The sequence below is a fragment of the Pristiophorus japonicus genome, chromosome 3 (assembly GCF_044704955.1).
Source record: "Pristiophorus japonicus isolate sPriJap1 chromosome 3, sPriJap1.hap1, whole genome shotgun sequence".
NCBI classification, from domain to species: Eukaryota; Metazoa; Chordata; class Chondrichthyes; family Pristiophoridae; genus Pristiophorus; species Pristiophorus japonicus.
In genome coordinates, this window is record NC_091979.1 from 190,710,113 (window position 1) to 190,733,743 (window position 23,631).

At 41.8% G+C, this 23,631-nt stretch overlaps 1 protein-coding gene across 2 annotated transcripts in view; it reads left to right on the forward strand.

Annotated features, from left to right (window-relative positions):
- Window positions 1–23,631, forward strand: part of LOC139260043 (disco-interacting protein 2 homolog A-like) — a 441,929-nt gene that overhangs the window by 121,465 nt on the left and 296,833 nt on the right. For both annotated transcript variants that reach the window (XM_070876128.1, XM_070876127.1), the window contains exon 2: window positions 3,599–3,670. In XM_070876128.1, the coding sequence (XP_070732229.1) occupies window positions 3,599–3,670 (72 nt within the window). The remainder of the gene's footprint in view (window positions 1–3,598; window positions 3,671–23,631) is intronic.

Genomic DNA, 23,631 nt, shown 5'->3' on the forward strand with positions numbered 1-23,631 from the left:
AGGATAGACTGGAGAATGATACTTAAAGTGTTGACGGTGGATAGGTAATGGCAGACATTTAAATATCACATGGATGAACTACAACAATTATACATCCCTGTGTGGCGTAAGAATAAAAAAGGGTAGGTGGCTCAACCGTGGCTAACAAGGAAAATTAGGGAAAGTGTTAAGTCCAAGAAAGAGGCATATAAATTGGCCAGAAAAAGCAGCAAACCTGAGGACTGGGAGAAATTTAGAATTCAGCAGAGGAGGACTAAGGGTTTAATTAGGAGGGGGGAAATAGTGTATGAGAGTAAGCTTGCAGGGAACATTAAAAACTGACTGCAAAAGCTTCTATAATTATGTGAATAAGATTAGTCAAGAGTAATGTAGGTCCCTTGCAGTCAGAATCAGGTGAATTCATAATGGGAAACAAGGAAATGGCAGACCAATTGAAGAAATACTTTGGTTCTGTCTTCACTAAGGAAGACACAAATAACCTCCCGAAATTACTAGGGGACTGAGGGTCTAGCGAGAATGGGGCATTGACGGAAATCCTTATTAGTCAGGAAATGGTGTTGGGGAAATTGAAGGGACTAAAGGCCGATAAATCCCCAGGGCCTGATAATTTGCATCCCAGAGTACTTAAGGAAGTGGCCTGAGAAATAGTAGATGCATTAGAGGTCATTTTCCAACATTCCATGGACTCTAGATCAGTTCCTATGGATTGGAGGGTAGCTAATGTAACCCCACTTTTTAAAAAAGGAGGGAGAGAGAAAACGGGGAATTATGGACCGGTTAGCCTGACATAGGTGGTGGGGAAAATGTTGGAATCAATTATTAAAGATGTAATAGCAGCGCATTTGGAAAGCAGTGACAGGATCGGTCCAAGTCAGCATGGATTTATGAAAGGGAAAACATGCTTGACAAATCTTCTGGAATTTTTTGAGGATGTAACTAGTAGAGTGGATAAGGGAGAACTAGTGGGTGTGGTGTATTTGGACATTCAAAAGACTTTTGCCAAGGTCCCACACAGGAGATTAGGGTGCAAAATTAAGGCACATGGAATTGGAGGTAATGTATTGACGTAAATAGAGAACTGGTTGGCAGACAGGAAGCAAAGAGTGGGAATAAACTGGTCCTTTTCATAATGGCAGGCAGTGACTAGTGCGCTGCTGCAGGATTCAGTGCTGGGACCCCAGCTATTTACAATATACATTAATGATTTAGACGAAGGAATTGAATGCAATATCTCCAAGTTTGAAGATGATACTAAGCTGGGTGGCAGTGCGAGCTGCGAGGTGGATGGTCGGAGGCTGCAGTGGGACTTGGACAGGTTAGGTGAATGGGCAAATGGATGGCAAATGCAGTATAGTGTGGATAAGTGAGAGGTTATCCACTTTGGTGTCAAAAACAGGAAGGCAGATTATTATCTGAATGGTGACAGATTAGTAAAAAAGGAGGGGCAACGAGACCTGAGTGTCATGGTACATCCGTCATTGAAGGTAGGCATGCAGGAACAGCAGACAGTAAAGAAAGCAAATGGCGTGCTGGCCTTCATAGCGAGAGGATTTGAGTATTGGAGCAGGGAGGTCTTACTGCAGTTGTACAGGGCCTTGGTGATGCCACACCTTGAATATTGTGTACAGTTTTGGTCTCCTAATCTAAGGAAGGACATTCTTTCTATTGAGGGAGTGCAGCGAAGGTTCACCAGACTGATTCCTGGGATGGCAGGACTGACATATGAAGAAAGACTGGATCGACTAGGCTTATGTTGACTGGAATTTAGAAGAATGAGAGGGGAACTCATAGAAACATATAAAATTCTGATGGGATTGGACAGGTTAGATGCAGGAAGAATGTTCCCGATGTTGGGGAAGTCCAGAACCAGGGGTCACAGTCCAAGGATAAGGCGTAAGCCATTTCGGACCAAGATGAGGAGAAACTTCTTCACTCAGAGAATTGTGAACCTGTGGAATTCTCTCCCACAGAAAGTTGTTGAGGCCTGTTAGATATCTTCAAAAGAGAGTTAGATGTGGCCCTTATGGCTAAAGGGATCAAGGGGTATGGTGAGAAAGCAGGAATCGGGTACTGAAGTTGCATGATCAGCCATGATATTGAATGGTGGTGCAGGCTCGAAGGGCCGAATGGCCTACTCCTGCACCTATTTTCTATTAACATTTTGATGCAAGATCTTTTGCTGCCAGATGTAGAATAAATCTGCTTAGCCCCAACAATGTGGCTTAACCCCAAAGTCAGAAGAGACGCCCTCTTGCACCAGCGTTTGCATATCCTACACCTGCCATCCTTATGACATTGCTAATTGATGCCAGATAATGTGCACATTTGTTTGTGGATAGTCACCCACTGGATAATACCCAGATCAATTTCATTTAATTCTTTCTCGGCTCGAAGAAAGAACACCCTTTCATCTGATCAGCTTGGCACAGTTCAAGGCCAGGTCACCAAGGTATAAAAATAGTCGGAGCTCATGGCACCTCCCAGCCGTCTCCCAACCTTTATTACAATGGCCTTGGTTAGAATTCTTTGTGTGACACGAACCCTTAATCTGGGTGCAGATAATATTACGGTGTGTATGGTACATTAAGTAAACTATAAACATTGGCTATCAGTTTAATTATTTCCAGTGGCGTTTGCCGACACAATTTTGTGCTAATGCCTGGGGATGCAAGTTTTTTTTTTAGTCAGCAGCAGAAGTCCTTGAATAATGGGCCTGAAATTTGCATCGAAGGCTTCCTTTGGACAAACGCCTCTGACCTGAGAATTTTTAAGCAATTACCTGGTGGTCCCGGAGGCACCTGCGATTGCGGTGGGAGGCCTTCTCTTCCTGCGCTTCGAAGCGTGTCCACGTCCTTGAGGTTCGCTCGAAGAAGGCGGACTGTGACTGGACAACCAATCAGGTACAGTATTCTCATTGAAAGCATTGAGAACTCCGTATCTCTGAGTTCTTATTGCTATCAATGAGAAAAAAAAACACATTAAACACAATTTTTAAAAAACACCTCACATAATTGAAATTAATTGAAGTTAAAGTTAATTAAATGTTTTAGAAAAAAAATATATTTTTTGGATATTTTTTTCCCCACGTGTTTTAATAGATTTTTAAAATAAACTTACCTTAGTGGACATGGTTTTTAACACAAAAATGTGTATTAAAATTTTAATTTTATATGTTTTAAAACTCTTATGCTGGTGAAAGTAGGCTATGGGCCTGCTTTTACCAGGCACAAGAGTTTTAAGGACATTTGCTGGGCAAGAGTTGGGCAAATTGCCCAATCGCGCCTGCGTGAATGTCTTGGCTACAGGAATGCATTCGATCTGTCAAGCCAAAACTTGACAGATCGGAAAAGCCGGTTTTCGACGCATGCGCATTGTGTGCCGAAAACCGGCTTTTGCGGGGCCTTGCCGGGTCCGTACATATTCCGTATGGACCCACGAGGCTGGAATTTTAGCCCCATTGTTTTCATTGCTGATTTGGCAACTGTGATGCTGTACAACAGCGGAGAATAGGGTTAGCAGCATTGTTTTGGTATTGTATGTATTGGCACAGTTATACAAATGTTGAGATATTAAAACTATTTTGTTTCTTTCCATTCAGGTGATATCACTCAGAAGGGCTATGAAAAGAAAAAGGCCAAACTGCTGGCTCCATACATACCTCAGACTGTAGGTAAGATGAACATGATTAACAAAATTGTTGGTAAATGAAAAGGAATGTGATAATCTTTGCCACTAAGATTGAGACCATCTGTTCAGTTACCTGTGCCACATCCCTCCCTCCCTTCTTGCCTCCGAGCTCTGAACTTTCTCTAGTTCCTCTCCTATTACCTGTTATGCCGTCTCTGAGCTCATTATATCCATGAGAACCATCTCTTGCTCTCATCATATTCCCACTAAACTGCTGACCACCCAGCCCTCCAGCCCCCATACTACCTGCTTTTGTAAATTGTTTCCCTCCCTTTCAAATCTACCATCATCACCACGCTCCTCAAAAACCTGCCATGACACCATTGCCCTTTCAGGCTATCGCCCCACCTCCAGCCTCCCTTTCTCCAATGTGCTTGAACTTGTTGCCTCCCAAATGCATGCACATCTTTCCCACAACTCCATGTTTAAACCTCTCTAATCAGGTTTCCGCCCCGCCACAGCACTGAAATGATGCTAATCAAAGTCACAAATGATATTCACTGTGACTGTGGTGCACTATCCGTCCTCATCCTATCTGACCTGTCTGCAGTCTTGGACATGGTTAACCATCTAATCCTCCTTCAATGCTATTCCTCTGTTGTCTAGTTCAGTGGGATTGTCCTTGCCTGATTCCACTTCCCTATCCAGTCATTGCCAGGGAATCTCCTGCAATTACTTATTTTCCTGCCCCCACACCATTGTCTCTGGAGTTCCCCCAAGGATCTAGCCTTGGCCCCCTCTTATTTCCCATCCACATGATGCCCCTCGGTGACAGTATCCGAAGACATGACGCCAGGTTCCATGACACCCAGCTTTAATTCTCCACCATATCTCTTGACCCCTCCACTGCCTCGAGTTGTCAGATTGCTTGTCTGGCAAATAGTCCTGGAATTTCCTTCAGTTAGACATTGGGACGACCGGTTCCCGCCACAAACTCCATTCCCTAACCACCGACTCCATCCTCTCTCTGGCCATTGGCTCAGGCTGAACCAGACAGTTCATAATCTCCATGTCCTATTTGACCATCAGCTGAGTTTCCGACCCCATATCCTCTCTGTCACAAAGACTGCCTACTTCCACCTCTGTGATCTCACTGGTCTGCTCCCCTGCTTCACCCCATTTGCTACTGAAACCTTGATCAATACTTTTTCTTAATCTCCCAACTTGACTATTCCAATGCTCTCCTGGCCAGCCTCCCATCTTCCATAAACTTGAGCTCATCCAAAACTTCATTGCTTATATCCTAACTCTCTCCAAGTCACGTTCATCCATCACTCCTCTGCTCGTATTTTTGTTTTTGGTCCACTAAACTCATCAATTTAAAAATTCTCATCCTCGTGTTAAAAACCCTCAAGGGTCTCATCCCACCCTATCTATGTCGCGTCCTTCATTCCTCCAAGAACACTGCATTCCACCAACTGTGACCTCTTTTGTGCATCTTCCACTTCCTACGCCCCACCATTAGCGGCCATCCCTTTCGCCTTAAGCTCTTGAAAACTCTCCACCCAACCTCCTCCTTTAAGACGCTCCTTAAAATTTAGCTCTTTGGCCAAGCTTTTAGTCACCCACTCTAGTATCTACTTCTTTGGTTCGGCACCTATTTTTGTCTTTTACTACGTTCCTGTGAAGTGCCTTGGGACTTTTTAACTATGGTAAAGGCGCTATATAAATGCAAGTTATTGTGTCTACTTCACAATGTTTTCCCTCAGACCATGTGAGGGTATAAATATCATGGGGTTATATTTTCTGCTGGTGTTAACTTGGATTACAAAAATTAGACTTCTGTTTTGAATAGCAAATTAATGAGTGTGGACTGATAATACAATGGTAGTGTGAGAAATAAATAGAAGAAACCTCATTCAGGCCCTTGTCACAGTTCTTGTCAAAACTCAGCTCATCTCTATAAATGTGTTGAAGAGGTGCAAAGGTTGAATCAATACTTGGAGCAGCGATAAGACCTAATTGCATTTACTATCTTGTGGAAAGATGGCTGATTTTTGCAGCTCGGTTACCAAGAGATCTCCTTTCGGAATCAAGTGCTGCACGAGCCAGGATGGATGAACTGAGCGTTGTCTGTCCTGGATAGAAAATTTTCTACATGCTTTTGATTTGTTGTTCTTTGCCTTTGAATTGCTTCCTCTATACTGAAGATCATTCACAAGATTTGAGTGCTGGAGATTACCATAATTCTAGTGATTCCAAACTGGTTGGGAGGAACTGTTCTGAACCTAAAACTAAAACCTGGCTGGCTCCTCGCTAAGCAGATCTGCTTTTGCTAATGCATTGCCATATAGATGACTCTTAATTGGATGACTAACTTGTTTGTTCAGGGTACCAGCCCAATTATGTAAGTATTTTCTTGCTTACGAAACTGACGGGCAGGAAAAGACGAGCTGGTCCATCAAGCTTGCCCTACACCATGATGAACGCAGCATCACGACGAAACACTTCCTTACCACCTCCCTCTTTTTCACCCACCCCCCACCAGCCATGAAATGTGGGAAAGGCATAAATCCAGGGCCAATGAGGGAAAAAAATACTCTGGGAAATTCCTCTCCGACCCCCTCCGGCGATCAAAACCAGTCCAGGAGATCACATTGACGAAGAGTTAGCTGTAAAGACACTTGCCTAAAGAATTCAATTGCTAATGCTTCAATTTCACTATAAAAAGTGTCTATCTTAAAAACTTACGATCCCGTGGGGAACAGACTTGCACCAGGATAAAGATTATAGCCCTCTGGTTGTGATATTCTGTTTTTACCAAATATTCACAATCATTATTTTCTCATCAAGCATTCCATGGGCTCAATTTTCCCCAAAGCTTTTTTTTTTACGTACTTGAAACGCCCGTTTTTTTGGGGCCCAAGTACGCCCCCAAAAAATGTTCTAAGTTTCCCTGTTGGATTTCTTCATTTTAGCATGGCCGAACCTGTCCTTTAGTTTTGGGGCTGGAGCCTTGATCTGCGCCAAAAAGATCGGGCTGCCATGGTAACCAGGGACACAATGTGAGCTGAGGCTGCAAAGTGAAACATACAGAGCCAGCTCCCAACACATTAAAACAGATTACATCAACTTAAAAACACATTAAAATACATTGCAGCAACTTACCTGCAATTAGTAAAGCCGGTCCAGCTACCACCGCCCCTAGCCCTGACCGAAGGGCTTACCGGTCCGCTCCCCAGCCCGAATGTCTGTCTCTCTCTCTCTCTCTCTCTCTCTCTCTCTCTCTCTCTCTTTCGATCTCTGTCTCCCCTGCACTTACCTGCGCCAATTTCTTTAACTCTCCAGAAGGTTTTCCTGCAGAAGGGGCCACATACGCTGGCCTAAGCAGAACTGGAGTAACTCTCAGCTGACCAAACTTGCCTAAATTGTCAGAATTGGCGCGGGTGGCAGATTTACGCCCCATTTGGCTGAGAAAAAAAATTAACCTAAAAAAAAAATTGTTACTGAGTTACGCTGGTGCAAATTGATTGGGGAAACTGTTTTTTTAACTTAGGCCAAAAAAAGCAGCCTGCTCCAAAAAAAGGCGCAAATCGCTGGGGAAAATTGAGCCCCCTGTCTCTCCTTCCCTTGAATGCTCGCTGCTTTCCACAAATTTATCTGAAGTGCTTTGGGATGTTCTTAACTTTAATTTATATAGTATCAGTAATGTTGTCATTGTCACAACTGAGATAAGACAGGAATTTATAGGCCAGTTAATCTTGCTTCAGTTGTTGGTAAATTACTGAAAACTATAAAATGGGATTAAATTACTAAACATTTGTCAGCACCCATTTCTTATGAGCTGTTTGTGCTTAACCAACCATATAATATTTTGAGAAATTGAGAGGATAGCTGAAAGAAGTGCATGGAAATGGTTTCTATGGATTTAACAAAAATCAATGTTACTATATGTAAGAGAACTATGACAAAGATAATGGCACATATGATTAAGTGGATGGCATATGAATGGAGAGATGGTTGGAGGGAAGAAAGCAAAAGGTAGGAGTATGGGAGAGTTTCTTAAACTGGAGAGATTAATGGTTTGCCACAGAGCTCTGTGTTTGGGCTATTTTTACTTGCAGGATTTGGGTATTGAGGGAAGAATATTGAAATTTGCTGATGACCCTAAATTAGGGTGTGACGAATTGTGATAAATTGTTGTGGACTACAGGATGACAGGCTAGCGGGATGGGCAGAGGATAAAAACATGTGAAGTGATACATTTTCGAAGCAAGAATAAGGAGAGAAAATATATCTTGAACTCTAAGATTTTAAATAACATAGACGTTGGTATGCAGATACAGAGGTCATTAAAGATAGGTAAGGCCATATTTAGGCAAATAGATTTATTGGTTTTGTACCTAGCGAAATAAAACACAAAAGCAAGGAGATATTGTAGAACTTGTACAAGATCTTTTCTTGGATGCAGTTGTGTATTGGTTTTGAGAACCCCATTTCGAAATAATATCAAAGCAATGTAAAAGTTGCAGTGTAGATTTATGAGAATATTACCAATAATGAGAGGTTAAAGTTATGAAAGACAACTAAAGCGACTTGGGCATTTTTAATTTTAATGAGAAGGTTGAGGGGTTACTTGATAGAGGTGTACGACTATGATGACAACAGCAACCCTCAATAATATCGAAAACTGTCCACGGTACTTTGCAGAGACGTAAGAAAAAAATGGATGTCAAGCTAAAGCATGAGATATTAGAAAAGGTGACTAAAAGCTTGGTCTGAAATTGGTTTTAAAGAAGAATTTATAAAGTGGAGGAATTTATAAAGTGTAAGACTTGAGTGTGAACAATGGGGCGAAAGGAGGGATGGGCATGCACAAGGCCAGAGTCTGAAGAATGGAGTTTGGGGCGGTGACATATAGGAAGAGGCAAGGCCATAGAGGGTTTTGACCAGTCCTTGGCAAAGATACGGATTTTGTGATTGGGCCTGAAGCTGATTTTGATATTCCCAATGTTTTAATTAGAGGAAATTGCTCATTCAAGATGGGAAGTCCGACAAGCAGCCTGACCGAGTAAGGTTATGGTAATTAGTGATCGACTGTTTCTACTGATGTATGAGATGGTGGTAATGAGAGGGCACAAATCTGAGATAATCACAAACCGAATCATCGTTTTCAAAAATTAAGAGGGTAGTTAGAATGTGAAACTCTCTGCCAGAAACGGTTGTTGAAGTAGAGTCGATAAATTATTTTAAAAGGGAATTGGGTAATTGCTTCAATTGGCCAGAAAAAATAGCAAACCTGAGGACTGGGAGAATTTTGTAATACAGCAGAGGAGGACAACGGGTTTAATTAGGAGGGGGAAAATAGAGTATGAGAGGAAGCTTGCTGGGAACATAAAAACTGACTGCAAAAGCTTCTATAAATATGTGAAGAGAAAAAGATTAGTGAAAACAAACATAGGTCCCTTGCAGTCAGATTCAGGTGAATTTATAACTGGGAACAAAGAAATGGCAGACCAGTTAAACAAATACTTTGGTTCTGTCTTCACGAAGGAAGACACAAATAACCTTCTGGAAATACTAAGGGACCGAGGGGCTAGTGAGCAGTAGGAACTGAAGGAAATCCTTATTGGGCAGGAAATTGTGTTGGGGAAATTGATGGGATTGAAGGCCGATAAATCCCTGGGGCCTGATGGTTTGCATCCCAGAGTACTTAAGGAAGTAGCCCTGGAAATAGTGGATGCATTGGTGATCATTTTCCAACAGTCTATCCACTCTGGATCGGTTCCTATGGACTGGAGGGTAGCTAATGTAACACCACTTTTAAAGAAAGGAGGGAGAGAGAAAACGGGTAATTATACCGGGTATAGACCGGCTAGCCTGACATCAGCAGTGGGGAAAATGTTGGAATCAATTATTAAAGATGAAATAGCAGCACATTTGGAAAGCAGTGACAGGATCGGTCCAAGTCAGCATGGATTTATGAAAAGGAAATCCTGCTTGACAAATCTTCTAGAATCTTTTGAGGATGTAACTGGTAGTGTGGACAAGGGAGAACCAGTGGATGTGGTGTATTTGGACATTCAAAAGGCTTTGACAAGGTCCCACACAAGAGATTGGTGTGCAAAATTAAAGCACATGGTATTGGGGGTAATGTACTGACGTGGATAAAGAACTGGTTGGCAAACAGGAAGCAGAGAGTTGGGATAAACGGGTCTTTTTCATAATGGCAGGCAGTGACTAGTGGGGTGCCGCAGTGCTGGGACCCCAGCTATTTACAATATACATGAATGATTTGGATGAGGGAACTGAGTGTAATATCTCTAAGTTTGCAGATGACACTAAGCTGGGTGGCGGTGTGAGCTGTGAGGAGGATGCTAAAAGGCTGCAGGGGGACTTGGACAAGTTAGGTGAGTGGGCAAACGCGTGGCAGATGCAGTATAATGTGGATAAATGTGAGGTTATCCACTTTGGTGGCAAAAACACGAAGGCAGAATATTATCTGAATGGCGGCAGATTAGGAAAAGGGGAGGTGCAACGAGACCTGGATGCCATGGTACATCAGTCATTTGAAAGTTGGCATGCAGGTACAGCAGGCGGTGAAGGCAAAAATGGTATGTTAGCCTTCATAGCTAGGGGATTTGAGTATAGGAGCAGGGAGGTGTTACTGCAGTTGTACAGGGCATTGGTGAGGACTCACCCGGAATATTGTATTCAGTTTTGGTCTCCTAATCTGAGGAAGGATGCTCTTGCTATTGAGGGAGTGCAGCGAAGGTTCACCAGATGACAGGACTGACATTTGAGGAGATACTGGATCGACTGGGCCTGTATTCACTGGAGTTTAGAAGAATCAGAGGGGATCTCATAGAAACACACAAAATTCTGACGGGACTGGACAGGTTAGATGCTGGAAGAATGTTCCTGATGTTGGGGAAGTCCAGAACCAGGGGACATAGTCTAAAGATAAGGGGTAATTTAGGACTGAGATGAGGAGAAACTTCTTCACTCAGAGTTGTTAACCTATGGAATTCTCTACCTCAGAGAGTTGTTGATGCCAGTTCATTGGATATATTCAAGAGGGAGTTGGCCCTTACAGCTAAAGGGATCAGTGGGTATGGAGAGAAAGCAGGAAAGGGATACTGAGGTGAATGATCAGCCATGATCTTATTGAATGGTGGTGCAGGCTCGAAGGGCCGAATGGCCTACTCCTGCAACTATTTTCTATGTTTCTGTGTAAAAAGAAGAATGTTAAAGGGTATAGGTAGCGAGAAGGAGAGTAGGATTAGATTAGGGGCCCGCGATGGGCCAGGTGATGGCGTAAACTTCTGACGATACGCAGCATGACTCCTTTTGACCTGGATAAAGTCCTGAACTTTAAAAGTAAGGAATCATTTGCATAAATGATTTTCCCCTCACTTACGCATTACATATTAATACTCTGTCTCATTGTGCCACATGCCATGAGCCACTGACCTGTCACCCAGCCATATCTGAGGTGATTGTGCTAATGCAATTTTTTCTGCTTTAGCTACCTTGTGCTACTTCTGATCCATTGTAACCTCCTGTTCACATTGTTTTAACTCTAGATTCTGCTAGTTTTAACATAGTCTATTCGAGGTCAAAAATTGCCAATGAAGCCCATTGGCGAAATTGCATCATTTGGTGAAATGCTTTTATGTAAAAATGCTTCATTATTTTAGTTACAGTAAGATCTAATAAACTGAGGAAAGGAGTAATGCATGTTCGGCAAAGGTGATATTTGCATAGCACGGGATATATCTCAAATTGCTGAGTGGCTGAGGCTTCCCTGGCTCACTTTCAGTATCATTCAACTGTGAAGAGGGTAAGACTTCTTTGGTGCAGCTCCACTGTTCCTCAGCTAACTATTGACAGTCTGCACTACTGTTCGCTTCAGTCTGACTACCCTGAAGCCCACGTTTGGATTCCATTGTGGTTCAATTAGCTGATGCAGCTTCATCCATAAACCGAGCATACTGATTCCATCGGAGTGCACTTTCTCCTAAGAAAAACAAGTTTGCTCTGCTTGTCTTTTTTCAATTTTAACTGTGCCACTCCCCCATCCACTTGACCAAGAATATGAACGCTGCAACCTGTTTATACAACCTGCTGATATATACTTTTATAACCTGCTCATTGAGGGTTTGTATCACTGGCATGAATCTGTCCATGATTTTTCCTCCCACACAGATTCTTGTTGGTTGCCATTGGCATGGGGCCTTGCAGGTTCGCTCCGTTCTCTATTCATCTCCAGATCTACATCAGTGTAATCCAATAGAAATTGCTGACTAGGGACAGGTGTGGTGACAGTGGCATCATTTTAGCCATATGAACTAATTTTAGTAGAAAACACCTTGCACACAATACTAATAAATGTACTTCTCAGGTATATTTACCTAACAAACATCCACCACCATTCAGTGCGAAACTTTGAAGATTTTCCTCTCAATCAAATTTTGGAATTCTAGCATGAAGTTGGGCATTCTCATCTGTGTTACGCACCATTTTAGCAGTTAACCAATAAACAGTAACCAAGGAAGTCAAGTACATAATGATCAAAAAACAATTGCATGCTCTGCTCTGGTTTTTGTCTTGCCATTTTACCAACAAATGCACAAAAAGACTAAAGTACACATGCATATGGTGTGCAAATGTATTGAGATCACATGCTCAACGACAGTGTCTGTTACTCATTTTTATAAACTAATCAAAAATGCAATTGGACACATCTGGATTCATAATTAACCACATGTGGCTCGTGGCTACCATATTGGACATCACTGATCTATGCAACAATTGCAGCCTGATCTACAATAAAGGCTGATATCTGATTCTTGTAATTGAATGTGGATACTGTAAATCAGGAGAAAGAATGAGCTGCTCCAGCACACTTCAGTTCTTTCCTACAGAATTCTCTTTCAGCAACTTCTATCTTTTGTGTAATGCATCATGCACATTGAATGGCAAGCACTAATTTTGCATTGCTATCAAATCTTGAGAGTTCCCCAGGGGCAAGGACTGCTTCACAAAATATTGCTCAGTATTACCTCGACCAGATCACTTGGACTTTTGCTGTACAGCCCCTTCCACACCAGTATTTTTCTTGCGCATTAAAGATAAAAAAAAGAATTTAAGTCTACAAACAATGAAATTATTCAACACATTTTGCTGAAGAGTAAAACAAAATGTGTTGAATAATTCCATTATTTGGATACTTGAATTCTGATCTCCATATTATAAAAAGGTCAGAGGCACTGGGGAAGGTGCAAAAAAGATGAGTGATTCAGTAAACAAATGCTTAATAGAAGCACAATACAGTATTGAACACAGGCCTTTTTATTTATTTATATATATATTTTTTTATATATTTGTGTTTTAAGTATCCACAATTTTTGAAAAAAAAACATTGGCTATTTTATAAATAAGTGGTAACCATAAACAGTGCAGACTGCTTTTGTTTATCTTCTTTGTCAAATTAGCCAATTTCTGTTATATTATGGAAACCTAATTGTTGTTTATCTTTACACTTGACAGTTTTTTTACATTGACACTCTACATTTTCATTTATGAACACAATGATGATAGAATCCCCTCCAAGAACCTTATTAACGATAGAGATGGTAATGATTTTAACCGATTAATTTTGTTAAACTGATTTTTCATCCACATGATTTTACGGAATCTTAATTTTTGCCAGTCATGAGACCTGATGCCCTCCTTCAACTTTATCCATAAATGGCTTTTGCTGATAAATTCAGTAGCCTTGCTCGATGGGGCTTAAGTTGGAGCAAGAGCCACAAAGCTGCAGTGCTGATTCTTTGTCCTGCTGCCTAATCGCGAGATTATCTAATAGGAGTGAAGAATTGCTGAATTTAGCCTTTTGTGTGGTCCGCAACTTCTTCCAACACACCATAAAACAAAACTATCTGAGTAGCCCAAATTAAAAAAAAATCAATCCAAAAAAGTATTAAAAAAATGTATAACCTGTGAAAGAGACTAAGTGTGCAAATGCTGTTGCTGTGTTTTTTGCAACATTACATGTTTACCCAATATGTCACCCAAAAAAAGCTGAGATAAAATGCGGAGGTAACAATTTGGATGAGCAAACCTTTTCTTTCACAGACCACCTTGCACTCGCTATTTTCATAATTTACACCTAGATTTAACTGTCTAAAGTAACCAAAAAAACTCAAGTTGAAAGCCCAAAATTTGAAATTGGGTATTTCTTCGGTAATTGCGTGCATGTGCGCGCGTGCGTCCACATATTCCAAATAATTGCCGTGTGTTTCAGTCACTGGGTAATTGCCATGTGTCTGTGTGCACATCGATCAAAGGGTTATTGTAGCCCATGTCTGTGTATTAGAGTAATATACATCAAATGTACTTGGTGTTTATACAGTCTCTGCTTTATGATGTTTGTGCTGAAAGTATTCGCTATTTACGAGGCATGTATGTTGTAGTTAGGGTATTTGGTCTTTACCACTGGGTATTGACTGGCATTTGCAATATATATTTATATTTAATACATTACTGTATTAAGTATTTGTAGGTGTTGGTGTTTTTGTTGGCTTGATGGCGGAGGTTGTTGGGGTCAGGGGGATGTTGGGAGTAATGACATAACCGGTTCTACCATTTACAGTTCTGTTGAGAAGTTTAAAAATGCTTTTGTGAGGTTGCTGACTGATTTGAATCTTTTATCCAACTTGTAACAGGCTGACCTCAATGTATTTGTATCCTCAAACCTAAAATGCTGAAACTTTTACCAACAGGGTAATTTGTTTTAATGTGATTTGGTTTTCTGTAAAATTGTTTACAGAATATATTTATAATAGTTTGCCCGCTGATTACATAAAAACTCAGTCTTCTATCATCAGTATATGATGCACTCATGTAAAGAGTATTTCCAACTTCCACAGCTAGGTCTAAGGCTTTGTGTGAAATGAACCTTTGCAAACAGTTAAGATAGACTGATCGATTGGACTGAGAGATGGTGTGAAATATCAAAATCATTACTGAAAGGCAAGTCATCAAAGCAGCAGTGTCTTTGAAGATGACATTGTACAGATTCCTTGAGGGTGCTGTGTAATGCTGGTGATTTTATGTGAGGTTTGCATATCTAGATGAGGTCATGGAGGAATGCTGGTAGTTGAACAGATTGCTTTGTGATGTGATTTTCAGATATTTCAGTTATTACTGAGTCTCTACTTCTGACTCACAATGGACCACCTTCATAAGAATGTAATGTTTCCCCTATTAAAGCCAAGTGGATTTGCTGCTTATTGACCTTTCCCAGAGCTGAGAATGCCAAAGTACAGACACTGTCTATTATGACATTGGTGACTGTAACAGCCAAGTATGCTGACTTTACACCACTGAAGTAGAGATTTCTATTTACTGTTTTAGAACCCCGAACTGGTTCCTGTTGTGGCCTAAATACATGGTCAATTTTTGCTTCGCATTATAGCATCTGGTAAGTGTACGTTCAGTTAAGTGTATATAATGTTGCCCATCGACAGCTGGCTATTACACACTTCATCCTCTTGGCAAATTTGCTCTGCTACAGTCCGTTTCCTGCTGCCCATCGAACTATACATTATACACACCTAACCTTTCACTTTAACCTCACTAACCACTTCACTACCACTGCTCTTGAACCCTCCACAGTCTCTAAATTGTCAGACTGTTTGTCCGACATCCAGTTCTGGATGAGCAGGAATTTTCTCCAATTGAATATTGGGAAAATCGGAGCCATTGTTTTCGGTCCCTGCCACAAACTCCGTTCCCTAGCAACTGACTCCATCCCTCTCCCCAACTTCTGTCTGAGGCTGGACCAGACTGTTCGCAACCTTGGTGTCATATTTGACTCTGAAATGAGCTTTCGACCACACATCTGCAGCATAACTAAGACCTCCTATTTCCACCTCCATAACATCACCCGTCTCCGCCCTTGCCTCAGCTCATGCGCTGCTGAAGCCCTCATCCATGCCTTTGTTACCTCTAGACTTGACTATTCTAACGCACTCCTGGCTGGCCTCCCACATTCTACCCTACGTAAACTAGAGGTGATCCAAAACTCGGCTGCCTGTGTCCTAAAGCACACCAAATCCTGCTCACCCATCACCCCTGTACTTGCTGACTGACATTGGCTTCTAGTTTAGCAACACCTTGATTTCAAAATTCCCATTTTTATTTTAAAATCTCTCCATGGCCTCGCCCCTTCCTATCTCTCTAGTCTCCTCCAGCCCCACAACCCCCCCAAGATGTCTGCCCTCCTCTAATTCTGCCCTTCTGAGCATCCCTGCTTGTATTCGGTCAGCCATTGGTGGCCATGCCTTCTGTTGCCGAGGCCCCAAGCTCTGGAACTCCTTGCCTAAACCTCTCCGCCTCTCTATCTCTCTTTCCTTCTTAAAACATACCTCTTAGATCAAGCTTTTGGTCACCTGCGCTAATTTCTACTAATGCGGCTCATCTCACATTTTTATAGCATAATACTCCTGTGAAGCGCCTTGGGACATTTCACTATGTTAACGGCACTGTATAAATACAAGTTGTTTTAATTAATTCAAAATGATGTTGTCAAATGGCATTCTTGCAATTGACTGCGTTTGAGTTCTTCAGTGAGAGACCCCTGTCAACAGAAGTATGCTAACCTTCATGTACTTGATGTAAGGCTTTGTGCTGATAACTTAAGTACTGAGCTAAATGACTACATCGTAAAATTTCTTAGTTTGTACTTGGATAACATCAAGTTGAATGCCAATTTAACAGTTGAGGTACATAAATCTGGTGCGTTTTCAGGGGAAGAGCTTAAAAATGCAAATTCAGAGCATTCTGTTTTTAAATGTTTTCACTGGTATAAAAGTTGTGTCCCTTCCTTCTGGTGAAGCAAATAGTAGTTTTCGATCTGTGCTGACTCTGGATTAGGAGGCGCTGGCATTTGATCTTTACTAGTATTGGTGTTAGCGAGGGTTGTGTTGCTACTTACATAGTAGATATTAAATTTGCATTACTGCTTTTCTCTGCATTGTAACAAATTGCCTTGGTTGGTGTTTGAAGTCGAACTGGTTTTAGTGAAGAAATTCCAATGATTAAATTATTATGCATCATATTGTACCTGAATGGAATAATGGTGCTATACTTAGTGTTGCACAAATCTTTCATTGTTTTGCTTGCAGTAGGCGTCTGAGTGTGAGTTAAAGCGCTTCAATTCTTACTGTATTAAATATCATGAACTGAATACAGTTCCACTGTGACTATTGACTATTGCGCACGCACATTACTGCCAATAAATTACTACTCAAACTAAGTGTTTATGGGTGTTTTGGACAGAAACAATCTCAACAACAGAATGCAAAGGGATAAAATATATTCTTGGGATTTTGATCCATCATTTGCAAAAGTCACCAAATAAATGCTCTGAATTTTCCCTTTGTGTTCATGCAAAATTCTGCTTACCATAGTTTTTTAAATCCGATTTGTGCAAATCAAATAATGTTTAATTTGCTGAATATAAAGGGATTGTGCTTGGTTGGATCAGAGAACATCTCCGAAGAAAGAAACAAGGAGTTTGGACAGGAGAACTTTTATTATAATTGGGAAAGAGCAGAATAGGAAACAACAATTCCGATGTTATACTAATTTACCATTAATATTTTTACTGAGCCTTTGAACAGCAGTGACGTGGAAGCCATTTACGAGGAATGTAAATGCATTCAGATGGTGAGTGAAAATATTGGCATATGGGCTGACTGTTTCTCCACATGGTGTCAGCAAGAAAGGTGAGTCTGGCACAAACACGCCTCATTTTCAATTGTTATGTATTCTTTCCATCTGGTTTTGCACATCCCAAGCTCCAAATAGTGCTTAGTATTCCTGGTAGCCCAGTTTACAAAAATTAACAGCTCATCTGGGCACAGTTCACTTCAGGTCTGCATAATACATCCTTGCACCGCAACAATTCTCTGATCCGAAAGTCCTAGTCAGTGATGGTAAAGCAGTGCAAGATCCCAAATTAATTTGATCTTTTTGCCGAGACATGATACAGTAAGCTAATGGGCCATGCAGAAAACTTTCTGAACAGATTTAATGGTGTGCTTCCAAAATTCTGTGTATAACAACATTAACTTGTATTTATATAGTGCCTTTAACATGGTGAAATGTCCCAAGGCGCTTCACTGGAGTATTATGAGATAAAACAATTTGGCACCAAGCCACATAAGTAGAAATTGGTGCAGGTGACCAAAAGCTTGATCTAGGGGTAGGTTTTAAGGAGCGTCTTGAAGGAGGAAAGAGAGGCGGCAAGATTTAGCGGGGAGTTCCAGAGCTTGGGGCCTCGGCAACAGAAGGCATAAGAGGTATAGTGAATTTCTTTTGGTTTATATTATGCTTACAAGCAATGTCAGGCATTTTTAAAGTTTTCTGGGGCTTTTGGTGATGGTGTCTTGTGGTTCCTTTGGTCCTGACCTCCAGGCTGAGGGTGTGTGCAATAATGAGGCATCCACTGATTCTGTTTGCTGGCATATATCCAGCCAGCATGTTCATAATGCATGGCTCTTGCCATGTTTTATTGCTGATGTGATAAATTGGAAGAGAGATAATACTTGGGGAAAGAGCAACTTCAGAGAATATTTTAGCGATTGGGAATCCAGCGATACTCTCCAACATAGTTTCTAGTTAGTTTCATAGAATTACGTAGAAATTACAGCATGGAAACAGGCAGTTTGGCACAACTATTCTGCACAACTATTCCGCATTGGTGTTATTTATCCACTCGAGCTGCAGTCCTTATCCCATGTGCCGACGCTGTTACCATATCCCCTTATTTCCTATTCCTGCAATCACCTATGTCTTGTGAACCTGAACCCTTAAATCTCTCTGCTCTCTCATGTCATCCAGTTTTCTGTCATTCAAAGTATAGTTATTACTGACACATCATTGCAGTACTGAGGGAGTATTGCACTCTTGGAAGTACCGTCTTTCAGATGAGATATTAAACTGTCTGCTCTCTCGGATGGCTGTAAGCAAACCCCTTGGCACTATTTCGAAGAAAAACTCCTCTTGGTGTCCTGGTTAATAAGTATCCCTCAAGCAACATCACTGAAACAGATAATATGGTCATTATCTAATTGCTGTTTGTGGGACCTTGCTGCCCCTAGTTTCCTACATTAAAAGCGCCCTGGGATGTCCTGCAGTCATGAAAGGCACGATATAAATGCAAATTATTTTTTCTTTTATGATCATTGAATTCCATCTGCCACTTTTTTTACCCAATTAACCATCTTATCAACATCTCCTTGCTGCTTCCTTTGGTCTTCAATTATTTGCTACTCCTCCTCTGAAAGTAAGCGCATATTTGGACACCACTCCCTCCAACCCTACATAGAAACATGGAAAATAGATGCAGGAGTAGGCCATTCGGCCCTTCGAGCCTGCACCACCATTCAATAAGATCATGGCTGATCATTCCCTCAGTAACCCTTTCCTGCTTTCTCTCCGTACCCCTTGATCCCTTTAGCCATAAGGGCCATATCTAACACCGTCTTGAATATATCCAATGAACTGGCATCAACAACTCTGCGGTAGGGAATTCCACGGGTTAACAACTCTTGAGTGAAGAAGTTTCTCCTCATCTCAGTCCTAAATGGCCTACCTCTTATCCTTAGACTGTGTCCCCTGGTTCTGGACTTCCCCATCATCGAGAACATTCGTCCCGCATCTACCCTGTCCAGTCCTGTCAGAATCTTGCAAGTTTCAATGAGATCCCCTCTCATCCTTCTAAACTCCAGTGTAAAAAGGCCCAGTTGATCCAGTGTCTCCTCATATGTCAGTCCCGCCATCCCAGAAATCAGTCTGGTGAACCTTCGCTGCACTCCCTCAATAGCAAGAACGTCCTTCCTCAGATTAGGAGACCAAAACTAAATGCACTATTTCAGGTGAGGCCTCACCAAGGCCCTATACAACTGCAGTAAGACCTCCCTGCTCCTATACTCAAATCCCCTCGCTATGAAAACCAACATACCATTTGCCGCCTTCACCACCTGCTGTACCTGCATGCCAACTTTCAATGATTGATGAACCATGACACCCAGGTCTCGTTGCACCTCCCCTTTCCCAATCTGCCGCCATTCAGATAATAATCTGCCTTCGTGTTTTTGCCACCAAAGTGGATAACCTCACATTTATCCACATTATACTGCATCTGCCACGCGTTTGCCCACTCACCTAACTTGTCCAAGTCCCCCTGCAGCCTTTTAGCATCCTCCTCACAGCTCACACCGCCACCCAGTTTAGTGTCATCTGTGAGCCTTGGAGATATTCCTTCATCTAAATCATTGTGTATTGTAAATAGCTGGGGTCCCAGCACTGAGCCCTGTGGTACGCCACTAGTCACTGCTTACAGTTTATCCCAACTCTCTGCTTCCTGTCTGCCAACTAGTTCTCTATCCACGTCAGTACATTACCTCCAATACCATGTGCTTTGATTTTGCACACCAATCTCTTGTGGGACCTTGTTAAAAGCCTTTTGAAAGTCCAAATACACCACATCCACTGGTTCTCCCTTGTCCACTCTACCAGTTACATCCTCAAAAAATTCCAGAAGATTTGTCAAGCATAATTTCCCTTTCATAAATCCATGTTGACTTGGACCGATCCTGTCACTGCTATCCAAATGCGGTCAGGCTAACCGGTCTATAATTACCTGTTTTCTCTCCCGCCTTTCTTAAAAAATGGTGTTCCATTAGCTACCCTCCAGTCCATAGGAAATGATCCAGAGTCGATAGACTGTTGGAAAATGATCACCAATGCATCCACTATTTCTATGGCCCCTTCCTTAAGTATTCTGGGATGCATACTATCAGCCCCGTGGATTTATCGGCCTTCAATTCCATCAATTTCCCAAACACAGTTTCCCGTCTTATAAGGATATCCTTCAGTTCCTCCTTCTCACTAGACCCTCGGTCCCCGAGTATTTCCGGAAGGTTATTTGTGTCTTCCTTCGTGAAAACAGAACCAAAGTATTTGTTTAACTGGTCCACCATTTCTTTGTTCCCCATTCCTTATAATGTCTGTATGCAGGGTGTGTGCCTGTCACTGTGCGACCGCCTCACCCACAGAACCTTGCCACCACTTTACCCACTGTCAAGATGATTGTCGAGGTATGATATCAAACAACTATTTAGAACTCCAAGCACCTTTCTAGGATACATGATTTCATGCTGTACCATTTATCTCAAACTTTAGGAAATTATACCATTAACTATATTTAAGAAATTGATGTCCCTGACTCTAGGAATGATAACAAAAGTAAATCTGGAATAAAAACAGAAAATGCTGGAAATCTCAGCAGGTCAGACAGCATCTGTGGAGAGGAAGCAGAGTTAACGTTTTGGGTCGATGAACTGGAGTTTGAAAAGAACAGAACAAGCACTGAAAGGGGAAGAAAGACCAAAAGGGAAGGGCTGTGATAGGTTGAAAGACAAGAGAGATTAGAGAGACAAAAGGGATGTTGGCCCAAATTCAAATGGTAATGTCAGGAGTTAGAAAAACATTAGTCAAGATAGGGTGTGAATGATGGGATACTGACCAACTGTCATTAGCGACAAGGGAAAAAAAAAGAAAGAAACAGGCTCTGAGAGGGTCGGGAAAGGGAGCCAAAGATTGACAGCGGTTACGCTCTGAAATTTTTGAACTCAATGTTGAATCCAGAAGGCTGTACAGTGCCTAAACGAAGCCTAATTAAAATTATAACATTCGTTACATTGCAATTCATAGAATAGGATTAACTAAGCCTTATTATAAAGTTTGCTGGCCCCTTGAATGAAAGAGTCACACTACAGTCCACTTAGAAAGCGAAATGGAACTGTGACACAACTCACTGCTTTCCATAAAGAGGGAGTAACTGAGTTATATCATGAGGCATGCTTAAAGAAGGTAATCTCTTTCACTCACTCACACAAAGCTGTGCCACACATTGCTGCTATCCATATTTAGAGCATAACAATCTCCAGCGCGAGCTGCTCCAAGTATGCGATGATTTTGAGATGGGCGACTGGGTGATGTCATCAAAACCCTGGTCACCGTTTTGGCGCGTGGGCAGGAACATTGGCAGGGCCCAGGTACAGAGGAGTGGGAAGGTCAGGGCGGATGAGTGGCGAGATGCGGTGAATGTTTATGGCAGAGGAGTGGCGAGAGGTCGTGGCGGAGGTTCAGTGAATGAGGGTACAGGCCCCAGAAGAGCCGAGGGCCCAGGGGCAGCACGGGCCAGCACACACTGTGATATGTGTGCACACTAGGTCCGTGCAGCAGAACAGGTCTCCAGTCATCCTGGTTAATCATTGCCACTGGATAAAGGCCGAGCTCTGTCAAGCCCGTGTGGTGGCTGCTGTGCAACGGTCACCACACATTAAAAAAAATTTGCGCACAGGCATCTTCCACCCATTCAGTTGGAGTTCAGGACTGGAACATCGGGTCCTTCATCGAAACACCTGTGAACTCATGGAAGCAAGTCATCCTCGTTCGAGGGACCGCCTATGATGATAATTATGATTATAAATTCACCTGAATCTGACAGCAAGGAACCTATGTTTGTTTTCACTAATCTTTTTCTCTTCACATATCTATTGAAGCTTTTGCAGTCAGTTTTTATATTCCCAGCAAGTTTCCCCTCATAATCTATTTTCCCCCTCCTAATTAAACCCTTTGTCCTCCTCTGCTGTATTACAAAATTCTCCCAGTCCTCCGGTTTGCTGCTTTTTCTGGCCAATTTTTCGGCCTCGTCCTTGGATTTAGCACTATCCTTAATTTCCCTCGTTAGCCACGGTTGAGCCATCTTCCCCGTTTTATTTTTACTCCAGATAGGGATATACAATTGTTGAAGTTCATCCATGTGATCTTTAAATGTTTGCCATTGCCTATCCACCGTCAACCCTTTAAGTATCACTCGCCAGTCTATTGTAGCCAATTCATCATACCATCGAAGTTACCTTTCCTTAACTTCAGGACTCTAGTCTCTGAATTAACTGTGTCACTCTCCATCTTAATAAAAAATTCTACCATATTATGGTCACTTTTTCCCAAGGGACCTCGCACAACAAGATTGCTAATTAGTCCGTTCTCATTACACATCACCCAGTCTAGGATGGCCCGCCCTCTTGTTGGTTCCTCGACATATTGGTCTAAAAAACCATCCCGAATACATTCCAGGAAATCCTCCTCCACTGCATTGCTACCAGTTTGGTTAGCCCAATCAATATGTAGATTAAAGTCGTCCATGATAACTGCTGTACCTTTATTGCACGCATCCCTAATTTCTTGTTTGATGCTGTTCCCAACCTTACTACTACTGTTTGGTGGTCTGTACACACCTCCCACTAGCGTTTTCTGCCCTTTGGTATTCCGTAGCTCCACCCATACAGATTCCACATCATCCAAACTAATGTCCTTCCTTACTATTGCATTCATTTCCTCTTTAACCAGCAACACCACCCCACTTCCTTTTCCTTTCTGTCTATCCTTCCTAAATGTTGAATACCCAAATCATTGATGTCTCCCGTGAAGAGAAGCAGTCTGAGTAGAGTCCTGATACCTACTATCTGCCACTCCCTTCTAAACAGTTTTTAATTCAATTTGCTACCCTTCTCCTAATTGCATAATCCTTAATCTTAAATAGTCTCATTTTGTGCTAACATCAGAGTTTTCAGAAGTCCATGTGCACTGCATCCACTTTATTTTGCTCATCTATCATATCTTTCTTCTCCTCAAAGGATGATTGACGCCAAATTCAGTTTATGACTTGTAGACATGTTTTAATGATGTAGGTCCAAAATTAAAAAATAACAGTAGAAGGGTATAGCCTATACTTAATTAGGCTGGTCCTCATTTTGACCAGCTGATAATGTAAGAACTTCTCTGTGTTGCAAGTAGAGGTGATAGTGACTGACCATAAGTTCTTAACTCTTTGTATATTACATAATGCTACTATAAATT